General features: G+C 34.5%; 4 protein-coding genes across 6 annotated transcripts; 1 reads left to right on the top strand and 3 right to left on the bottom strand.

The window, feature by feature from the left end:
- Positions 1-1,556: 1,556 nt before the first annotated feature.
- On the bottom strand, positions 1,557-3,322 carry LOC110617149 (GDSL esterase/lipase At1g74460). Its single transcript, XM_021759759.2, has 5 exons — positions 2,967-3,322; positions 2,755-2,885; positions 2,400-2,639; positions 2,076-2,325; positions 1,557-1,924 (listed from the first exon to the last, which is right to left on the bottom strand). The coding sequence occupies exons 1-5, from the start codon at positions 3,202-3,204 to the stop codon at positions 1,692-1,694; spliced, it is 1,092 nt and encodes a 363-aa protein (XP_021615451.1). The 5' UTR covers positions 3,205-3,322; the 3' UTR covers positions 1,557-1,691.
- Positions 3,323-4,344: 1,022 nt separating this feature from the next.
- On the top strand, positions 4,345-7,649 carry LOC110618260 (malate dehydrogenase, chloroplastic). The gene is made up of 2 exons (XM_021761397.2): positions 4,345-4,644; positions 6,128-7,649. Exon 2 carries the CDS (start codon positions 6,137-6,139, stop codon positions 7,373-7,375), a length of 1,239 nt encoding a protein of 412 aa, XP_021617089.1. The 5' UTR covers positions 4,345-4,644; positions 6,128-6,136; the 3' UTR covers positions 7,376-7,649.
- A 752-nt stretch (positions 7,650-8,401) lies between these two features.
- LOC110617915 (protein RKD1) lies at positions 8,402-10,727 on the bottom strand. 3 transcript variants are annotated; one of them, XM_043957177.1, is made up of 4 exons: positions 9,593-10,727; positions 9,317-9,456; positions 8,886-9,229; positions 8,402-8,805 (listed from the first exon to the last, which is right to left on the bottom strand). In XM_043957177.1, the coding sequence occupies exons 1-4, from the start codon at positions 9,826-9,828 to the stop codon at positions 8,503-8,505; spliced, it is 1,023 nt and encodes a 340-aa protein (XP_043813112.1). In that variant the 5' UTR covers positions 9,829-10,727; the 3' UTR covers positions 8,402-8,502. The 3 variants fall into 3 exon arrangements, with proteins under 3 accessions (XP_043813112.1, XP_043813111.1, XP_043813113.1); XM_043957176.1 differs by having other exon boundaries at positions 8,886-9,232; XM_043957178.1 differs by having other exon boundaries at positions 8,886-9,208; positions 9,593-10,721.
- A 705-nt stretch (positions 10,728-11,432) lies between these two features.
- Positions 11,433-14,270, bottom strand: LOC110616481 (protein EMBRYO DEFECTIVE 514). Its single transcript, XM_021758849.2, has 2 exons — positions 13,860-14,270; positions 11,433-12,051 (listed from the first exon to the last, which is right to left on the bottom strand). The coding sequence occupies exons 1-2, from the start codon at positions 14,211-14,213 to the stop codon at positions 11,725-11,727; spliced, it is 681 nt and encodes a 226-aa protein (XP_021614541.1). The 5' UTR covers positions 14,214-14,270; the 3' UTR covers positions 11,433-11,724.
- Positions 14,271-22,225: the final 7,955 nt, after the last annotated feature.

A 22,225-nucleotide genomic window follows, 5' to 3' on the forward strand; every position in this document is an offset into this window, starting at 1 on the left:
TACTGAGTTGGTAGGCATATGTTCACTCTCTCACCACTATGTTTCCATTGTAGAACAACCTTTTTTGATTTGGTGATTTTTGTACAAATGGACAACTATGAATAATGAATTAGATTGAAATCTCATTATAAAATTAAGCGTATCTATGGTTTAAAATATGGCCTTTTGTAATATTGTGGACCTTCAAATGGAGACTTAAAACCAAAAATGCAATAGGAGTTCATCAAGATTGAAACATTTGCACAGAAACGATCGAGTTTGCGAAAGTGGCGAAGCCGCGTAATGGGGGAAGGGGCATTGCAATTGCTTGCCTCCTTCTCTTCTTTATTGTTATTATTATTTACAAGTCCTGCAATCTGAACTCAGAATTTGCCACTTTTCCATAAAAAATAAACTGAAAATAATAAAAATTAATCAGAGATATAATATATGAAGAACATTTTGTTTCGGCTTCTTCGATTTTGTCCAATCCCACTTATTGATTATTATCATTAAATGAAACTTTAATTTAGTTATCTCATATTTTTATATCCGTTTATTTGCTTGCCTAGCTATAGTACATAATACAACAATCAAATTTATGGGTCGCCTTCTGTTGGTTCGGTTTAAAATCGAACTGAACTGAATAAATCAAAAATTCAAATTTTAGTATTTATAAAAATTAAACCGAATCGATTTTAGCCAAAAAATAAATCAAACCGAACCAATCTGATTCAGTTTGATTCGATTTGATCGGTTTCAATTTTTAATAAATTTTTGTATTTTTTACACTTTATTTTTAGTATTTTAAATTTTAATTAAAATATTTTAATTTTAATATAATCTAATTTTTCTATATTATTAAAAATAACATAATATTATTACTAATTGATTCATTTCGATTTTTTTATTTTTTTATTAAAATAAAATCAAATCGAAATAATTGAAATTTTTAAAATTAAAAACTAAACCAAACCGAAATGAATAAAAAATCAAACTAAAATTTTAAATTAATTCAATTCGATCAATTTTTTCAATTTAAACCAAATATTGCACTAACTCTAATCAAATTAGAAAGGTAAATGATAGTGGTTTTTCATGGATACCCATTTCTATTAGGACATATTTAAGTAATATATTATTAAGTTTATATTGAGTTTAGATCCAACCAATAATATTTCAAGGATTCGAATTTTATACGTTAGACGTCTATTACTCAAATTTATTTAAATAAATAATTATTTTAATATGCAAAATAGAATATAAATATTATATTAACTATTAAAATTTAAAAGTATAAGTTATCTTAAAAATATTCTAACATATATAATTATTATTTAAAATTATTTAAATTGAATTATATATCAAATACTTATTTATGAAAATACACGTTCTATTTTTTTTATTCTCATTGCTCTGACGCAATATCACTGTTAATTTTCGCATGAGAGGCATAATGTCACCTAATTACTAGATCAACCTTAGATTTTTTTTTTAATAAAAAAAACCAATAAAATGAATATTCTAAATGAACCTGGTGTTTTTTTTTTTTTAAATATTTTTTTAACTGTCCTCCAGAGCAGATATCAAATCTTATCAATTAACAAAGGCAACAGTATTAAAATCTATCACAACAATCATCCAAAATTACAGAGAAAAACATCTTCCTTGGTAAATATTTTTGACCAGCAGAGAGATAATAAGCTCACAGGCTATCCCTCTGGAGCTGGTGCAGAGGAAGGACCATTTGTATCATTTACACGTAAAAATCCAAATTTCTTAATTAGCTCATTTGCAATCAACGCATTTGCACTATCTGATGGATGGTATTCATCCCAAAACACGTACACGCTTCTATCCTTGCACAATGTTGATGCTGGAACACATGTCAGAGCTGGTCGTATCCTTCCAAACGAGCAACATGGCGAGTCTGAGTTTTTGAATCCTGCAATTTACATAACCAATCGTTTAAATTCTGAGAAAAATAATACCCAATTCAACCAACCAAAATTAGGAGATACATTTGCAAGATGAAGGTCAACATCAGACCCTCCACCTGAAGGAAAAAGTGGGGAAAAAAATTTCAAATTGCTCACCATATTTGGTTGGGTTGGTGATCACATCATTGACAACATCATAAGCATCTCCAAATTTGAAGCTTGCATTAGCAAGTTTGGTGGGTAAACTATCTATTAACTTGCTTGTAGCTTGATTAAAGCTAATAGCTAGTTTGTTTGTTCTGTCTTGACAATTCCCAGATGTACTCAGGACCCTTTGGAGTGGAATACAGCCCATTGGTCCTAGCCCAAATACCATCACCTGCCTTGCCCCTAAGCTATGTAATGTCTGTACAAATAACTCTCTCGTTATTAGAAACGTTAATTAACCAGCTGCTTAAGTTGAACAGATTAATTAATTACCTTAAGTTGTCCTTCAAGTGTTTCCATCAGATAGTCGATGAAAGTCCGATCATTGTACTTCCATGAGTCGCTGTAAACTGGCATTAAGTAATTGTTAATGAAGTCATTGCTCCCTAAAGCAACCACATATCGAGCTTCTTGAAAGAACTTCTGCGCTTCTTCTTGGCCAATTTTGTTTATGATCAGTTGTTGCGTTCCTTGAAATAACTCGATCTGCTTGTTGAGAGAAAGCCTTTGAATCTGCAATAATGGTAATGGAATATTTCAGTGTTCATGCAAGTGTGTGGTTAATTAACCTAAGAAGGGTAAATAGGGGGACTGTGGTTGAGTAATGGTTGCAGAATCTACAACTTACAAAGTAGCCACCAGTTTCATTCAAAATGCCACCACCTCCTGACGCATAATTTACACCGTTATCCAATATATCATCTTCTGTTAAAGATGGATCAAGAAAGGCAGGCGGCCTTGGCAGACCAGCTCTGTCACCTGCATATATAATAAAAAGTTAAAAGATTTGACAGCAGAAGATCATAGAAGATGGCAAGTTATAACTCCAAACAATATTACCTATTATATCAGCGACCGTGCGGCCATTAGTGAACCTGCCATTAGGCAGTCCATTGCCAAAATCTATACCATACCAAGGCAGGCTAGCCTGAGCAAGACTCTTCGAGAGGTACAGGTTGTTACCGACATCAGAAAGCGAATCTCCGAAAATAAACTGCACAATTTTGCAATGGCACCCATCAATGGCAACCCCTACAATGGCCAGAACCAGGATCGCTAAGGAAGACACCAGCTTCATGTTCGACGGTAAAGGAGGAGCTAATTTTCTTTCCAGGACTTTCAAGTTATGTGTGTTCGAGAGTGGATTTTAAATACATTGAGAAAAAGCACAGAACTAGAGAAGTTATGGGCTAGAAGAGGTTGCAACCAGTGAGACAATATCGGCCGAGACGTACAGAAGTCAGGCTTGTTGGATGAACCAACTGTTTAGTCATTCAAACCTACTGCCAACTACCTTGGTGTATTGTTACAACGGCATTGCAAATTGTGGCGTTAGAGTTTATGCATGCACAGAATTATGTTATTGATACTTCCAAACCTCAAGGAAGTCCATTTCGATCATTCGGAGAAAGCTTGCTGGTTAAAATTCTAATAAATGATTATTAGTTTTTGTGAAGACTAGAAGGGTTTGGCTCTTAAATTTCAATATTGCATTTTGGATTTGTTATTATGGGGCACCTACCCTTTGTTTTTTCTCATTTCTTGCATGAAAGCACAAAATCTGATAAAAAGAACTTAGGCCCAAATTCCAATAAAAACAAGCCCAATTAGAGGGGTCCATAGCGCTCTAGGGAAAGCCTATCTAAGAGCTAGCCCAAATCCAATAAAAACAAGCCTACACGTAGCTGGCCACTAGTGTTTGGGGATGGTAACAAAATTGTGTAATAGTGTTTCTTTTAGAAAATATAAATTTCTATTTTCTGCTATAAGAATTCCTCCCATTATTTATTTATCCATGATGGGAACAAATCCAAAACTACTAATTAAAAAACCTTTCATCTCAAGTTTATGATTTGAGAGTGATGCATGGTGGACAATTTTAATAATCTTTTTTATTGGCTACTGGAGTTAAAAGAATGAATTTAATTTGTATTAAATCATTAAATAGTTTAAAATTATAAATGTTGGCTTTTGGGTTCTCCGTAAAAGCATTAGCTCCTCCGCCGCCAGTCATCGCTTCTTTGATTAGGAAAAAATGGCTCTACTTAACAGGCAGGAGTTAGTCTTACACAGTTTAGAAAAGACATAACTCATTTAGATTTGAGTTACTTACCACTTATTTGATTAGTCTAAACCTTAATTTGAAAAAAATAATAATAATAATAATAATAAAATGAAAATGAAAAAATTATTTCCGTCGGTTATTTTACTTCCCCCGCTTAAAGACATCCAAACGGAGTGTTGGAGGGAGATTCCTTTCATAAGAGTGGCGGCGTATTAGGTGCACAGGAAAAAGAAAAATTATAAAAGAGGAGGTTTGCTCGTTGCTGTGAGTGTCGCAGAGGTGTCCAACTGTCGATAGTTTGAGAGAGTAGGTGTTGAGCAGATTCCTCCAAGCCCCATTGCCGGAGATTTCAACCCATTAGCTCCCTAATACCATTTCCTCTTAAATTCACCAACCTATTTCAATCAAACTCTTATTATCACACACCAATCTTTTCTCTAGATCACTTTCAAGGTTCGTCTTCCTTTTCTTTCCTTTTTCATGTTTCCGTTACAGTTAATCTTTTATTTTCTTACTTGATATCTGAATTCTTTTGAGTGTATGGCATCTTCATATTTAGATCTGATTTTTTTTTTCATTTGTTTATTGTGTTGTTTTTTCACCTACTAATTCGTTTCTATGGCTAGAAGTTTGTTAGATTATGGAACATGTAGTCTTCAAATGGATTTCCTGTGATTTTTCAATTTAAGGTGTGTGAATTATTTCCCTGAATCCGAAAGGATGGGTTCAAATGGTTCTTGTCCTTACTATTTATTGGGATTTTGGATTGATAAGCTGATTATGCAAGAATGCAAATCAAATTTAGCAACTGAATGGGAACTTCTTTTTTTTTTTTTAAACAAATCTCTTTCGGAGATGAAGTAATTGCCACTTCATCTGTATCAAAAGATTGACTATTATAGTATGCTGTTAAGCTGCAAAAGTGATTGAATTGTCTTAAACTAAAGGGGAATAGTGATATAGGTTTGTGTATTGTGTCTTCATAGGATGTCAAGCTGTCAAACGTCCCTTAATTGGATTTTACCATGTAGCTAATAGATGATCTCTTTTTTTTTTTTTAAAAAAAATATGTTTTATTCTATGCTCGTTAAGGTTTCTTTAAGGTTTACATGTAGCAAGTATTTGATTCAATGTTGCATATGTTTAAAATGATTATATATTTCTTTTCTACTTGTGATATTTCATATTTTTCACTTGGAAGTTGAAACTAAATACTTCGACTTTTTAGTGTGTGATATGTTTGCAAATACACTCTATTTTCTATGCGGTTTTATTTATGTTGGATTTGCAGTCATAACAATCTCCATATGGAAGTTATAGCAATGTACAGTAACCGTACTCACTGTTTTTCTTCACGTTTCCTCTTGAAGGAATTTAGGGCTGGAATTAAGGGCCTTGTATGATCTTCTTTAATTAAAATAGATAACATGAGGATAATGTCTGTATGACTGGAACAAATTCTCCTGATCTGCAAATAAAGTATACATGGATCTTGAAGGTAGCACCTTATATTCTTCAAGTATTTGTTCTTGCCTGAATTCTAATTGGGCCGAACTTTATTCATGCTTTTATCTGCTTTTTATCTTAAAAAATTTGACGTCTCCCCTACAATAAAACTTGGGTTCTGCAGTGAACCAGCTGTTATGATCGTGAGACGAAAGCTTCATATCCATTAATACAACTTTTCTGGCAGAAGTTTTTGAAATATCATTTTCTTGCGCTTCCAACATTTTCAGCATAGCATCTCCATCATTGTCCTAGATCATTTTGGCACCAAGATAACTGCATTTAGGCTAGTTTTGAGATATTTCTATCTATATATGCCTGTTATCTGTGTTCTTTTGCATCTTTGTCATCCAAGGTCAATTATTTTGGCAAATCTACTAGCTTGTATTTCATGTATCTTAAATGCCTTGATGATTCTCTATGTTCACAGATTTACAAGATGGCAGCAACATCAGCAGCAACCTTTTCAGTTGGCTCAGCCATCTCCTTTGGCCCAAAAGTAAGCCAACTTCCACAGTCAAAGCCATTTGTTGTGAGGTTCAACTCCCTGAACCCACTCACAAACTTCTGTGGTCTCAAGGCATCAACTCTTGTGAACTGTGAATCAGAGTCATCCTTCTTAGGCAAGGAAAGTGTTATGGCCCTTCAAGGATCTTTTGCTTCAAAAGCCCACAGATCAAGCCAGAGACCACAGTATCACCTAAATCCCCAGGCATCTTACAAAGTGGCAATTCTTGGAGCTGCTGGAGGAATAGGTCAGCCACTTGCACTTCTAATCAAGATGTCTCCATTAGTTTCAGCCCTGCACCTATATGATATAGCAAATGTCAAGGGAGTTGCAGCTGACCTCAGCCACTGTAATACTCCCTCTCAAGTTCTGGATTTTACTGGGGCTTCTGAGTTGGCTGATTCTTTGAAAGGTGTAAATGTTGTCGTCATACCTGCTGGAGTTCCTAGAAAGCCTGGTATGACTCGCGATGACCTCTTCAACATCAATGCCAACATTGTAAAGACCTTGGTTGAGGCTGTTGCTGATAATTGCCCTGATGCTTTCATCCACATTATTAGCAATCCAGTCAACTCTACAGTGCCAATTGCTGCTGAAGTTCTGAAGCAGAAGGGTGTTTATAATCCAAAGAAGCTCTTTGGTGTTAGTACACTTGATGTGGTAAGAGCAAACACATTTGTTGCTCAGAAGAAGAACCTCAAGCTTATAGATGTGGATGTCCCAGTTGTGGGAGGGCATGCTGGGATTACCATTCTTCCCCTTCTGTCGAAGACAAAACCATCTGTCAGTTTCAGTGATGAGGAAGTGCAGGAGCTAACTGTGAGGATCCAGAATGCCGGGACGGAAGTTGTGGAAGCAAAAGCTGGTGCTGGGTCTGCTACCTTGTCAATGGCATATGCTGCAGCCAGATTTGTTGAGACTTCTCTCCGTGCACTTGATGGAGACGATGATGTCTACGAGTGCACATTTGTGCAGTCAGATCTTACTGAGCTTCCATTCTTTGCATCGAGGGTAAAACTTGGTAGGAATGGGGTTGAAGCTTTAATTTCATCTGACCTCCAAGGGTTGACAGAGTATGAGCAGAAGGCACTTGAGGCTCTGAAGCCCGAACTGAAAGCCAGCATTGAGAAGGGAATTGCATTTGCTCAGAAGCAACCAGTGGCTGCATAGATCACTTTCGTACTCAAAAGCCCCAACTAAAGTGATGCAAATCATATCGAAGGTTTAGCAAGTCGATCATTTTTGCCACAATTCATCACTGCATCAGCACTTCAGTTTTGCCGAATTTTTCTTTTTTCCCCACGAGTCAAGAAGACTTTTTATGAGGAGTTAATCTGGAGCTGTGTTTATGTAAGTGTTGTAGATTCGAAAATTGCAATCAATATCATCGAGTGCTTGTAATATTTGTTTTTCTGAATAACATGGCTGGAGCACTAAAGTTCAATTAAACGCTCAATAACATGGTGATGAATCCTACAAGCCCCTGTAAGATCCTCCAAAATGTTGAATCTGGCTTCACCTCCATTGCCATTATAAGATGATACCATCAATCATACACCCCGTTATGATGCTATCCCGAAATCGTTATCCTAAAAATCCCTGCTCCTATGATCACGAATAAAACAGGAAATCAACACATTCCAAGCAAGAGTATCCCTTTGAGGTTTCCCATCAAACAATTTGCATGCTTCACTTGCACATATAATCAGCAAAGCGAATATATATCCACTAAATTTGTAAGCAATAAACTATCTGATTGATGATCATCTCTTAAAATCTTAGCATGAACCTCTACTCCACCCATTAAAAGGACATAAAACAGCAGAGACGTATCAATATAATTTCCTCTCTAAAGGACCAATCTTCAAAAGAAAAACACTTAATACTAGTTCTTATTTTAAAAGCCAATATATGATTAGGTCTCTATAGGTTTAGAAAATCTATTAATTAGTTCTTATTTTAAAATTATCTAATTAAAATATTTTGTATTTTATAAATTCAAAATTAAGTTATTCTATTAAATAAATTTTAGTAGGATTTAATATTTATGCTATTTAGTTAATATATTTTTAGCTATATTATAATATTTAATCCATCTAGCTCTCTATTATTTTTCAATCTAAAATATTTAGATCTTATTTTCAAGATTCCAAGTAATAAAATTTTTCTTAAATTATTTAATCATCATCAAGCAAATAAAACGAAAGGACTATCAGATATACATATATAAAGAAAATATCTACATATAAATATTAAGGGAAACAAGAAGCAAGCAACTGATTGATGCAAACTAGAGTTCAGAACATCATAGTGGGGTGACACACTGGATCTGCCAAGAGAGACTTGATCTCCTCATCCTCATCTTCATTTATCTGCCCATAATAATCAATGGCGCCACTGGAAGAAGATGGTCTACTCATCATTGCCATGAGCTTTCTCTTCTTGTAATTTGACTTAAAGCAGGCTTGTCTCAGCCTTTTTGTTTTGTGCTCCAGCTGCAAGTCTGGAATCTCTTCCAGCATCTTCCTTTCACTCTCCAGGATTTCAATTGCTTCTCTTAGCTTCTCCTCACTCTCTTTCCCTTCCACCTTCTTCATTTCCTGCAAAAACCCAAATGAAGATGGACTCCTAATATATGCAAACGCCTGAACTAAGCAAATGCATGTTGACAAATTTTTACCTGTACATTTTTTATCAGGGTTTGCAGGCTCATCAGCTTTCTATGAGGCCACCTTCGTATCCCCAACTCCCTGCATCTCTTTTTCAGAAGGGTCAATCCCATGTTGAGCTCCTTGGCCGCTTGGGTTATGGGCATGTAGAAATATTTGGATATTGTTTGCCTTGATAAAGATTTCGAAGTGCTGTTATTAATCTTTGGTTCTCTGTGCTTTTTTACCTTCTTCTCTTCGCTTGATCCTCTCATGCTCGATGAATCTTTAGTACCATCGCATAAAAGAAGAACCTGCTTCTGCGGCTCTAATAAAGAGCCCAACTCACTCCACACTACACCAAAACCATTGACACCTTCTTCATATTTATGAGAATGCAGCAAGTAAGAAATCAAAGCATAAAATATATAATTATCTGTTAAAACTATGAGATCGTGATCACCTTGAATGGAGCTTTGTTCGATATCCAACGAAGCATATAAAGGATCAGGACTGAAGCTCTCCATTGAAGGACAAGCATCAAGAAAGTTCTCATGCATAGCCACTTCGTTATGCCAATCCGCCATGGAAAACACCCGTCCACTATCAACCCACGTAGAAGAAAGGAAAAGGAAAAAAAAAAAAAAAAAAAAAAAAAAAAAAAAAAAAAAGAGGAACAACCAGGCGTTTTAGAACAAGGGAAATTAAAAGAAATCATATGTTGAGAGACTCGAATTACCTGATAAAATCTATTGAAGGTAGTTGGTTCAACAAGGTTTCCTGTTCAGCCATTTCATACCCAAAAGTTCCTGTTCGGCTTGCCATCTTTCCACGGAGCGAAAGAAAGAATAATGGAGAAAATTTATGGTTTTCTGGAACGAGAAGAGCTGCTTGCGTTGGCAAATGTTGCAGAGGCATTAAAGGAGATAAGGAAGAAGATGAGTCGCAGAGGAGTATATATAAGCGCGCAGACATTCACAGTTACTTGAGAATCTTAAATGAATCTAAGGATGACATTTAGTATTTAATTTGTGGGAGACTGTGCGCCGTCGCATGATATAACTGGCCATGCATGAATAATTCTCATTTATGGGTTACAGTGTGTGCTTGTGAGAGTTACAATGCAAGAGATTACTCACTACTCATTACTATTTACTATCCTGTTCTACAGAGATTGAAAATTATAATTTGAGATATAGAGAGAGAGAGAGGGTGTGATTATTATTTTCCCAATATTTTAATCTTAAAAGTGTACTATCTGGAGGAGTTTGAGTAGTGTAATCCTTGCATGGAAGCCAGATGTGAGTCTCTACCAATTCAGAAGCTTCAGTCTTCATTGGGTGTAAATCAATTGTTCTTTTTATCTTTCACCTTTTGTTAAGGCACTCAAAACTCAGAAGCAGCACTCCTTTCTCTACTTCCTCAAGAAACATAATCCTTCACAAGTCACAATGATTATATCTCTCTCAAACCCTCCACTCCACTCATCTAGTTTAATAATTACACTTTTTTTTTTCCAAAATCTTAATTAAGGGCAAAAGAAATTACATGTATTTTTTCTTTTAACTATTGCTCTGGCACATATGGCCATTTGCCTATATGGGTGTAACGTACCAATCATTCTTTTTTTCTTATTAATTATTAGTAAATTAGTGATAAGGGAGTTATTTCCCCTCATTGTAAATGAGTGGTTGATTAAATTAATCATCATGACTATGGAGAAGGTTACATTAGTACTGCTAATTATATAATAATCACTTCACGGTAGAAAAAATGGTTAGCAATACAGTTGTTATTAGAGGATCAGCATTTGGTTAAATCAAATTAGGGCTTAAACTAATTGAAATTTTGATTGATTTTTATTATTATCATTTTTATTAAAATTTATCAAATTTTGAGAACTTCAATTAAAATCAAATAACAAATTGGCAACGAAATGTTTATTATCCATGATTGGTTGTTTTTATTATATTTTTTGATATTTTTTATGGATGTAAATATATTTTCACTCATTCGTTAGAAATTTTATATAATTATTCTAAATAAAAATATAATCAAACAAACAAAAAGTTTGTGTGTACAAAGTGCAATTATATTGAGAAAAAAAAAACTAAAAATCTAATTTAACATGAAGCTGATAGTTTCTGATGTTGCACAGTTTCAATGATTAGAGATTAAATAATCCGTACTTGGGATCTCAAACACGACTTCAAGACTCGTTCATGCTGCAAGAACAAGATGCTGCAGGAATAACAAACTGAAGGGAAGCCTGTGAGGTAGGCCTGGCTCCTGATTTGGTCTGATAAGATTTTGAGAAGATTGAATTATAACCACACTGAAACAATTTGGTTTTAATTGATTTAAGTTTCTAATAGATTTAATTCGATTCAAAGACGACTCTAGTTTTGAAGATTTTGAATTCGACTTTAATTTGATGCCTGGGAAAAATATATTTAAAGTACTCTGTTTTGTTAGCTGTAGGTATTCAGAGTTTTTGTTTTTTAACCCCACCTATATATTTCGAATCTTGTTTTAAGCAATTCAAGCCCAAATCCAAATTCCTCTCAATGGCAACGAACTAAGGAACAGCTTGATGTCTAACCTAAAACGCAATTGAGTATAGAGCAATACATGACAATTGACCTTGTTTTTATATGAAGGAATGAGGACGAAAATCAGCGGCTAACAGCAAGACATAAAATAGCCAAAAATAGGGATCTCTAACACTATTCAGAAACCACTGAAGTTTAAGAATCAAAACTAGGACAAAAACTAGTTGCTCAACTGAGTAAATACAGAAGAAACACAAGTGATACCGGTTGTTTTTTTCTTCCACATACCCCTTGCTCTGGGTAAAACAAAGAAAATGCTTCAGTTTCTTGATTTACCACCTCTTCCACGGGCATGGCCACGGCCTCGGCCTCGGCCTCCTCTTCCACCACCACCACCTCTTCCACCATTGCCCTTATTGTTTCCATCAGATCTTATTTTCATGTCCTCTGGCAGCGGAAGTATTTTATCCACACACTTCCTGAAGCTGAAATCATCAACAGAATCATCATCCCTGATCAGGAAGAAGCATCTACTCTTCCACATTGGATGATATCGGACTTGGAAAGCTTGGACTCCAACACCAATCTTTTTCTCAGGCTCTAAATGGCCCTTCTTAAGCAAGTCCAACAACGCCATGTGCTCATACTGTAAAATTTACCAGGAATCAAACACACAACATATATACATAGACAACAAAATCATCCAACCAGTCAACCATCAACAAAATCATCCAACCAGTCAACCATCAAAATTCATACACAATGATAATAAATCAGAACTCAAGACATTATCCTTGTGCATCCAAAATAACTAACCAGTGGCTAAGATTAGGGAGTTGAGGTGGGAATTACTGCAGGACACTGTTTTAAAGGAGCTAAGAACCTGGCTGGAAGATTAAGTTTGCGCTTATTCCACAAAAAATGCTGGTTTTCCATAGAAATCCCATGGATTTCATGTCTTTCACAGTGACATTATTGATCTAACGTCAACTAGATATTTCAATGACTAAAGCAGAGTGTTGAATGTGCACCTAGAAAGTTGCATGCCATACTTGAGCTAAATGATTACATAATTATAAGTTTTGGAACTTCACGGATTTTGGCGCCTCTGTGTAGAGATTAAAATGTGTGCACAGGAAGTGAGCAAGTGAAAGATGGAAAGAGATTCTAATGGGAGTCAATTAATGATTTTATGGATAGAAAATTATTTAAAAAAAAAATGCAGAAGCCCCTAAAAACTACATTTTATTACATTCATTAACAACCACCACGTGGTTGCTGTTGCTTCTCATTACTTTTCTTGGATCTGATCAATTCAATATGCAATCATCTAATACACAAGAACATGATAGAACAGTCGAGAAATTTCAATGACTTACCATTCTCTCATGCTAAATTAATCCCAATAAGTGCAGTGAATTTAATCACTTGCTGGTTTTACTTCATTAGAAACCAAAAATTTTCCTTTCTTTCTCCTTCCCTACTTTCTAATTGACCATGCTGGTGAAGAAAACACATGAAAACTATCAATTCCACTTAATCATATCCAAACAATAAAACCAGTACCACATTAACTTAATTCCATTACTTTACGTCTATTCACAATCCAGAATTGGAAATTCTAGGCTCGTTCAGTATTGTTGCAGTTTTACGTTTTTTGTTCTATTTTTGTTAAAAAAACTAAAAGTTTGTTCGGGTTAATAGTTTCCATTTGTATTTTTAAAGCTCTTCTCCTAAACGGTTACTGATTTTTACCTTTTGAATTCTCCATTTTCTCATGAGCATGGATCCTCTCTCTCACTGTTCCTTTTCTCATCAATGTCATCCTCTCCCTCTTTCCATGTTATTTTCACTCCAAATTATGATTTTTTTTCCTGCATAATCTTATTTCTTTCCTCTCTTTTTGAAAGACCATTTTCAACCAACTCTGGATCCTTTTTTTCCCTTTACTTATTGTTAGATCAATACCAAACAAAAGAAATTGTGAGCATCTCTGTTTACTACCATTATAATGGGTTTATATTATTTTTCTGAAGTGGGTTTCACAAATTAAATGGCAATTTAGATATGAATACAGAAACTATCTCTGAATATATTTTGGTAGTTTTGCTTAGAATTAACTAGTTTGATAATGATAATAAGTGGTTTTAATTAAATGAATAAAAACTTGCTAATTATTTAGATGATCTTATAGTTGTAGGAAGAAAAAAAAAACAATATTAATTAAAACATAAAAGATAAAATAAATGAAAAGCAAAAGCTTTAAAGCTCATTCCTCAGATTTCAAAAGTAAAGGTGCAGAACAGCCTTGAGTTTTCAATAATTAAAATACAAAAAATTAGTGATATCAAATGCATGCTTAATTTTACAGAACCAGTTTTTAGAAAACAAATAATAAAAAAACAAAAAGTGGTTTTACTCTTTAATGTAATTACCACAATATCGAAAGGTTACCTGGTTGATATTGATATTTGGAGGCCAATAATGAAGGAAATTATAGAAATAATCAAACATCTCCACCGAAGAACCGAAACTTTTCGGACCCAAGCTAACCGGGGCTGTCTCCCCCTTCTGTTCATCCCCTTCCTCTTCCTCTTCCTTCTGCTCACCACCAAGCTTCTCTAATCTCTCTTCCTCAACTGACTTGTCCATCTTCTGCTTTTTTGATACATCATCGTCACCTTCCTCCTCCCTTGCTCGTTTCGCTGCATTTGCGGCCGATTCCCCCACGAGATCCATGTCTTCAGAGACTGGGTCTAGAGCCTCCTGGTTGAGCTCGGTGGGTTCAGCTGTTTTTTCTTCAGCCATGGTTATGTGATATGTGAAGACGAGAGCTAGAACCCTAACTTTTAAAACTCGTGCACAAACTTCGGTAGGTTTCTCTACGGGCCAATTTCAAATTACCCGCTTCCCGCCCGCCCGAAAATTATCGGGTAAATAATATTATGGTCCTTTGTAACCAAATACACGTTTACACCCGAGTTTTGTATTTAAATTATTCAAATATATAATTAAAATAATTTTATAATTTTAATATAATATAATATAATATAATATAATATGCATTCGATACATAAGCGAGTGGTAATTGTGTATGAGTAAATTGAAAATATTTTCAAAAATGTTTCATATTCTATTTTCTAGTTTTCAATTTTTATTTAAAAAAAAATATATATATATATATAATATAATATAAATTAAAAATGTATTATATATTTATAAGATTCAAATTATAATTTAATTTTACTATTAATAATTAATAAAATAATAATAATAATATACAATATTTAAATTTTAAAATTAAAATTCAATTTATATTTTCTACCCTAAAAAAATTATTTGCATTCAAATTAGTCTAAAAATTGTGAGATCTATTTTCACATTTAAATAGTTTAGTGTAGATGTTCTTAAAATTCAAAATACTATAAGATTTTTCTCATAAAATTAAGTGGTGCAAAAATACATTATGCCATCTTTTCATTTTAGAATTTTTATTAATTTTTTTATTTACAAAATAAAATAAAAAAAATCAAATAAAACATTATCTCCTTATTTAGAATAAAAAATTCACAATAATTCAATTTTTTTTAACTTACACCTCTATTTAGTATTATTTATTTTGTAAGAAAGTAATTTAAATAAATTTTATGCATTAAAAAATTCTTCTATTTCAAACAATAAAAATGATAAAAAATAATAGAATTAAATTAAATTAAATTTTTATAAAAAATTTTTATTTCAAACAATGAATCCAAAACTTTCATTTAAAAAAAAAACAAATCATATGTGATTCTGTAATAATTTAATTAAATTTTTTTCATGTAAAATGAATTACACAAAATGGATGGCATATAAAAATTTCATCAATCCTCTCTAGCAAAAAAGTACTGTTCTAATATTAATTGTAAGATTATATAGTTACTGTCATGATAAAAATTTAAAATGTTAAGAAAATATAACTCTAATTTCTTATAGTATAAGAACTAAGTGTTATATGTGAAAAACGAGCAAAATGCTGGCACACTTGATAAATGATTCACTCTTTGTGTTTAAGAGACTTGGACTGGTAGCACCTCAAAGTTGTATAGCCAGTTTGAGTCGTTGAAAGATTGACCCTAAGGCACTAAATGCAACCTTTAACTCAATCTTGTCTTTCTTTAATTTGAAAAAGAAAAAACAAACTCAACCTTGTTTCTAATTCTCCAAGACTTTTTGTATTGCTCCTAGGTTATTTAGGTTCAGTTAAGCTTTTGAATGGAAGGCCAAAACCTTGTTATGCTTCATACTAAGGCTCATGTTATGAGCCAATCCTTTTTGTCTGATGATTTTATGCAGAATAGCCCATTGGGTGGCGTTCGCACTGCTAAGGGACTACTGTATATTTAGTCTTCACTCTCGAGTTAAATATCCGATTTTCAGTTATATTTTTCTTTGGAGCTAAAGTAAGGCCTATATATGGGCTTTGATACTAAGCTCAAGGTTTTAGGATCTTTATATGTATCACGTGATGGACACTTTTTATTATATTCATCTTTTAGTCGATTAAAGCTTTATGAAATTTTCAATAAAAATGAAAGAGAATATTATTAGAGGAGTGCAACGGATATTATCCAAATTATTCATATGCAGATATATATTCATCTAGATAATTTTAACGGGTGAAGTTACAAACAAATTTACAAAGTAATATTTAATATTTGGTTTTATACATTTTAACATGTTAAATTTTTATCTATGTTAACATAATCGATACATAATTAAAAGATATTACATTGATTGATTGATAATTTTTATGAGTCTTAATAAGATCTTATAATCTATATATATACACACTTATTTCAATAGAAAAAATATATTTAAATTGTTCAATTATTTTATTTATTATCTTGTTATACAGCATCAAATTTTTTGAATTAATTTTAATTGTCTATTTTATTTGGATTTCTCAGATTGAGAAATTGGTTGTTGGGTCACCAAGTTTGGATGTTCGTTTGGTCTCACTGCCGGTATAGAGAGAAGGGCAAAATCATTTTCGGCCGTTTCTCAAAAAACGGTAACTGGAGCTTTCATGAGTGGTGCTCACGCACCAATCCAAGTTTCGACTCCAATTTCACGCGACAGCACGTGGAAGCACAGATAGTGTCCGTTTGACTTTCGGTTTCTTTCTCAACGATCGCTTTATCATTTTCGGCACGTCTTCGGTGGAACTCCAACCATCGGATATTGATTGGGAAGTGTTCTTTAATGGTAGCCTACTGTTCACTGGGTTACTGTTTACTGGGTTAGGTTCTGTTGTCTTTTTTTAATTCGTTTGATGGTATAGGAGTATAGAGTTTTGGTTGAAATTATTTCTAATAGTAAGACTCATATTATTAAAATTATCCCAACGCCTCCAGTAGCGGCTGAGACAAGTAAAACTTGCCTTATTTCCTCTTCATATAAATGGGTCATTGATTCTGGTGCCACGAATCACATGACAGGTAATCCTTATATTTTTATCAGCTTTCGATCTCATAAAGCACCTTCTCCTGTTACTATAGCTGATGGGTCAACCTATAATATTGAGGGTTCTGAAACTGTTAAACCTACTCCTTTTATTTCCCTATCCTTTGTGCTAAGTTCACCTAATCTTGCCTTTAATTTAATCTCTGTGAGTAAACTTATCAAACACCTAAATTGTTGTATTTCTTTTATTCCTGATCATTGTCTCATTCAGGATATTGTGACGAAACAAATTACTAGTAAAGGAAGTTTATCTAGGGGTCTCTACATTTTGGATGCATGGGTGCCTCAATATGTTATCTACTTCAATATCGTATCTCCGTTTGAAGCACATTGTCGATTGGGACATCCTTTTTTACTGGTTTTGAAGAAGTTATGCCCTTAATTTCATGAGGTATCTTCACTGAAATGTGAGTCATGTCATTTTGCAAAATCGAAGCTCTTTAAGTCCTAAAGTCAATAAACGAGTTGAGTCTGCTTTTAAATTAGTTCATTTAGATGTTTGAGGCCATGTTCGGTTGGATCTAAGACTGGATTCAGATATTTTATCACTTTTGTAGATGATTAATCTAGAATGACTTGGATTTATTTTATGAAGCATCGTTTAGAAGTGCTTTCTCATTTTTCTATCTTTTATGTTGAAATCATGACTCAATTTAATGTTTCTGTGCAAATTTTATGGAGCGACAATGCTAAAGAATATATGTCGTAATCATTCCAGGCTTATATGACTCAACATGGTATTCTTCACCAATCGTCATGTGTTGATACACCTGCTCAAAATGGGGTAGATGAAAGGAAGAATCGACATCTCCTTGAGACTGCTCGAACTCTATTGTTTCAAATGCAAGTTCCTAAGCAATTTTGGGCTGATGTTGTCTCTACTACATGCTTTCTCATTAATCACATGCCCTCCACAGTACTAAATGGTAATACTCCTTATAATGTCCTTTTTCCTAAGAAGCTATTATTTCCTCTGGAACCACGACTTTTTTGGCAGCACTTGCTATGTTCGAGATGTCATACCTCATATGACTAAACTTGATCTTAAAGTTTTGAAGTGTTTTTTTTAAGATATTTTTGCCTTTAGAAGGGGTATCGGTGCTACTATCCAGACCTCAATATCTGGTCTCAACAGATGTAGTCTTTTCCGAGTAAATTCCTTTTTATCTTGTTGCATAAACCTCTACTGGTCAAGTGGAGGACGATGAGTGGCTAATCTATAGAATCATATTTGATAGTGGAAACTCTTCGAGTATGTCTTCTGATGTACAATCTGATGGTAACATTCTTCCTAATACTCAGCCTCCTCTTAAATCGTCAGTTGTTCAAGTTTACTCTTGGAGACCAGTACCTGATGATACATGTCCTGCACTAAAATCTTCTTCACGACCTTGACCTCCCTATTAGTTTTCGTAAAGGTAAACGACAGTGTAAGTCTACCTATTCTGTTGTTAACTTTCTATCTTATGATCACCTGTCTCCTTTTTCTACCTCCTTAATTATCTCTCTAGATTCTATTTCTTTACCTAAGATAGTTAAAGAGGTCCTAGCCTATTCTGGATGGCGTGATGCAATGTTTAAGGAGATCAAGACTCTAGATAAATATCATACTTGGAAACTAGTTGATTTACCCTCTGGCAAGAAGGCTGTGGGCTGTAAATAGATTTTTGCAATCAAAGTCAATCTAGATGGTTCCATAGCGAGGCTTAAGACCCGTCTTATCATTAAAGGTTATGCACAAACCTATGACATTTACTATTCTAATACTTTTTTTCCTGTGGTAAAAATGATCTCAGTTCGCTTATTCATCTCCCTAACTGCTTCTCAGCATTGGCCTTTATACCAGTTAGATATCAAGAATGCATTTTTATATGGTGACCTCCAAGAGGAGGTGTATATGACAACCACCAGAGTTTCTTGCTCAGGGGGAGTATGAAAAAGTATGCCATTTGAAGAAATCTTTGTATGGTTTGAAGCAGAGTCCCCGTGTATAGTTTGGCAAGTTCAGTGAAGTTATTCAAAAATTTGGATTGAAAATAAGCAAGTGTGACCATTCAGTCTTCTATAGAAATTCAGATACTGGTATTATTCTCCTTGTCGTGTATGTTGATGACATTATCATTACAAGGAATAATAGTATAAGGGTCTCTTCTCTCAAAAACTACTTGCATGTGAGTTTTCATACCAAAGGCTTGGGTCAGCTTAAGTATTTCTTGGGAGTTGAAAACTTGAGGAGTTGAAAACTTGAGGAGTTGAAAACTTGAGGAGTAAAAAGAAAATTTTTCTATCTCAAAAGAAGTATATCCTTGACTTACTTGCAAAAACTGGCAAGATGGGAGCTAAATTCTGTAGCACACTAATGATTCCTAATATATGTCTCATAAAGGATTACGAGACTCCTATGATGATCCAGAGAGGTATAGAAGGTTGGTTGGAAAGCTGAACTACCTTTTGGTGATGACTCGGCTAAATATTATTTTTACAGTAAGCATTTTAAGCCAGTTCATGTCTGCACCTACGGTGAAACATTATGCCACTCTAAAACAAATTCTATGTTATCTAAAAGGAACCCCTGAACTTGGTATACTCTATAGTGATCATGAGCATACTACACTAGAGTATTTTTCTGATATTGAATGGGCGGAATCCAAAAATGATAGAAGGTCGACTACAAACTACTGTGTATTTGTTGGAGGAAACCTAATGTCTTAGAAAAATAAAAAGCAAAATGTGGTATCCAGATCTAGTCTCAAGTCAGAATACAGGGTCATGACTCAATCCACTTATGAGTTTCTGTAGATAAATCGTATGCTGAAAGAAGTTGGTATGAATATTGCATAACCCACGAAACTTTGGTGTGATAATCAAACTGTTCTTTACATTACCTCCAATCCAGTATACCATGAATAAACTAAGCATATTGAAGTTTGATTGTCATTTCATCTGTGACAAAATTTAAGAAAATTTAATCTCCTTATAATTTGTATATATACACACTTACTTCAATAGAGAAAACATACTGAAATTGTCCAATTATTTCTTATCTTGCTATAATTTTAATAAAAAAATTAATGGTTCTTTGCTTTTTAATTTGATCCTCAGACATTTGGGAAATCATGTTGATCAAGCACAATTTAGCCACATTTTTATTATCTCTTTTATTGCTTATTTATACATTTTCTAGCTTAATTTATAGTTTTTATATTGTTTTTACAGAAAAGGAAGAATCTGGAAAATGGGAGAAAAAGTGCAGAAAATTTGCAAAAGGATGATTTGCCCAGTGATTTGCCCAAAAATCTGCTCCAATCACTGCCCAGATCAAGCTAAAACAGATACCCAGAGGCAACAGACAGCAGTGACATGGGCAGGCGATTTGACCAAGACAATCGAGGATCACTAGCCAAATCACTCGCAGAGGCATAGAGGACTGACTCACAGAGAAGCGATTTGCCCAGTGATTTGCCCAAGAAACTGGTCAAATCGCCGGGCAAATCACTTTGACAGCAGAAAATTACAGCAGAGCGGGAAAATGGACAGCAAACAGAAATCCGAATTTTCAGAAGTCCAAATCCAATCCAATCACTTCCAGCACTTATCCAAGAGCCACGAAAGAGCTTCTCATCCAAGGAAATCCAATTGCAATTAAATTCAACATCAAAAGAGGAGTCCAACACCAAATCAAAAAGGGATTTCAAAACCCTAGATGAGAGAATTCTTCAGCTATAAAAGGAGGACTTCCAAACCAGAAAATCATCTTCTGATCAGCCTCATTCAGCATCTCCCCCTCGCCAGAAATTCTGCAGCTGTTCTTCTTTATTTTCTTTTCATCTCTTTGTGTATTTAGTCCACCATGAGTGGCTAAGTTCCTTGTTTTCTAGTTGAAGTTGTGAATATTCAGATTTGTGATGAATTGGGAGGTTTAATACTCCATTGTTTAACTCTTGTTTGTTTCAATATTTATGCAATCTGATCTTTTCTATAAATATTACTTGCTTTTAGAATCAATAAGGGCCCATTGCTTTTAAATTGCTTAAGTGATATTGTTTGAATGGTTTAGGTCCGTAATTGCTTAGGTTGTTCAAATACACATCTAATCAGGTTGCATAATCTAAACTTGACCACGCGGTTGGCAAGGATAGAATTGGGTTTCTCTAAGTCTTAATGCAATCAACAGTTGTTCGATGCTACAATGCCCCAAGGACGTTCCTTGGCAACTTGTTGGTTAGTGTTTGATTAGCGAACGTTTCCTAATCAAACTAGAACTAAGGAGGAATTTGGTTGTGAGAAGCGTCTTCCATAACCAAAACCAATTTATTGAAGTCAAACAGGAGTCTTTAATAAATCAATGATCAATTCTAAACAAACTGAATAAGGCTCACACTTCAGCTAGAATTTCTTTCTTATTGAAACTTCTCATCTATTTAAATTATTTCTCTCTTTTGCTATTTTATTTTACTCATCAAATCAAAACCCCCCTCTTTTATTTATTTGCTATTTACCTAGTCAGTATTAGGAAAAACATTGGTGTCAATTCCCTGTGGTTCGACCCTATTGCCACTATCTACAAATTTATTTGTTGATTGATAATAGGTTTATTTTTTGACGGCTTCGACAACCGCTTATCAAAAATTGGCGCCGTTGCCGGGGACTTGATTAAAACTAACGTATTTTCCCTTTATGACCGGGTCTGGCCGTAAAGACACTCTTCTTTACGACCCTGAGATTGAGAAAACTGCCAAGCACTTAAGGAAGCAAGCAAATTTGAGGAACCAAGCCTCAAAGGCATCTTCATCAGCAACACCATCTCACAGAGCTGTTGCTACACCTGCTGATTTTTCTGCACCAGCAAATTCACCTACTTCTGCACCAACTGAAGCACTTGCTGTCACATCTGCCCCTGCTGCAGAAATTTTTGCACCAGCAGACTCGCCTACAGCCACTACTGATTTTGCACCAGAAACTGAGTTCCAGGTTATGGCAGAAAATCCAGCTATGGCAGCACCACCTGCTGCACGTGTTGAAGCTGAAAATCAAGCCAGAAACTTGCTTATCCAAGTACCTCAGCCACGGGAAAGAACCCTCGGAGAGCTAGATGAACCAGAAGGAGACCAAGCGCCCTTATGCATTGAGTATCCCCCATTGACAGCACCTTTTGAGCTCAAGACAGGTCTGATCCATCTCCTGCCCAAATTCAGAGGCTTAGAAAACGAAGATCCTCACAAGCATTTGAAGGCATTCCATGTGGTGTGCTCCACCTTGAGACCCCAAGGTATTCCAGAAGAGGATATCAAACTTAGAGCCTTCCCTTTTTCCCT

The sequence above is a fragment of the Manihot esculenta genome, chromosome 6 (genome assembly GCF_001659605.2).
Source record: "Manihot esculenta cultivar AM560-2 chromosome 6, M.esculenta_v8, whole genome shotgun sequence".
In the NCBI taxonomy this organism is placed as follows: domain Eukaryota; kingdom Viridiplantae; phylum Streptophyta; class Magnoliopsida; order Malpighiales; family Euphorbiaceae; genus Manihot; species Manihot esculenta.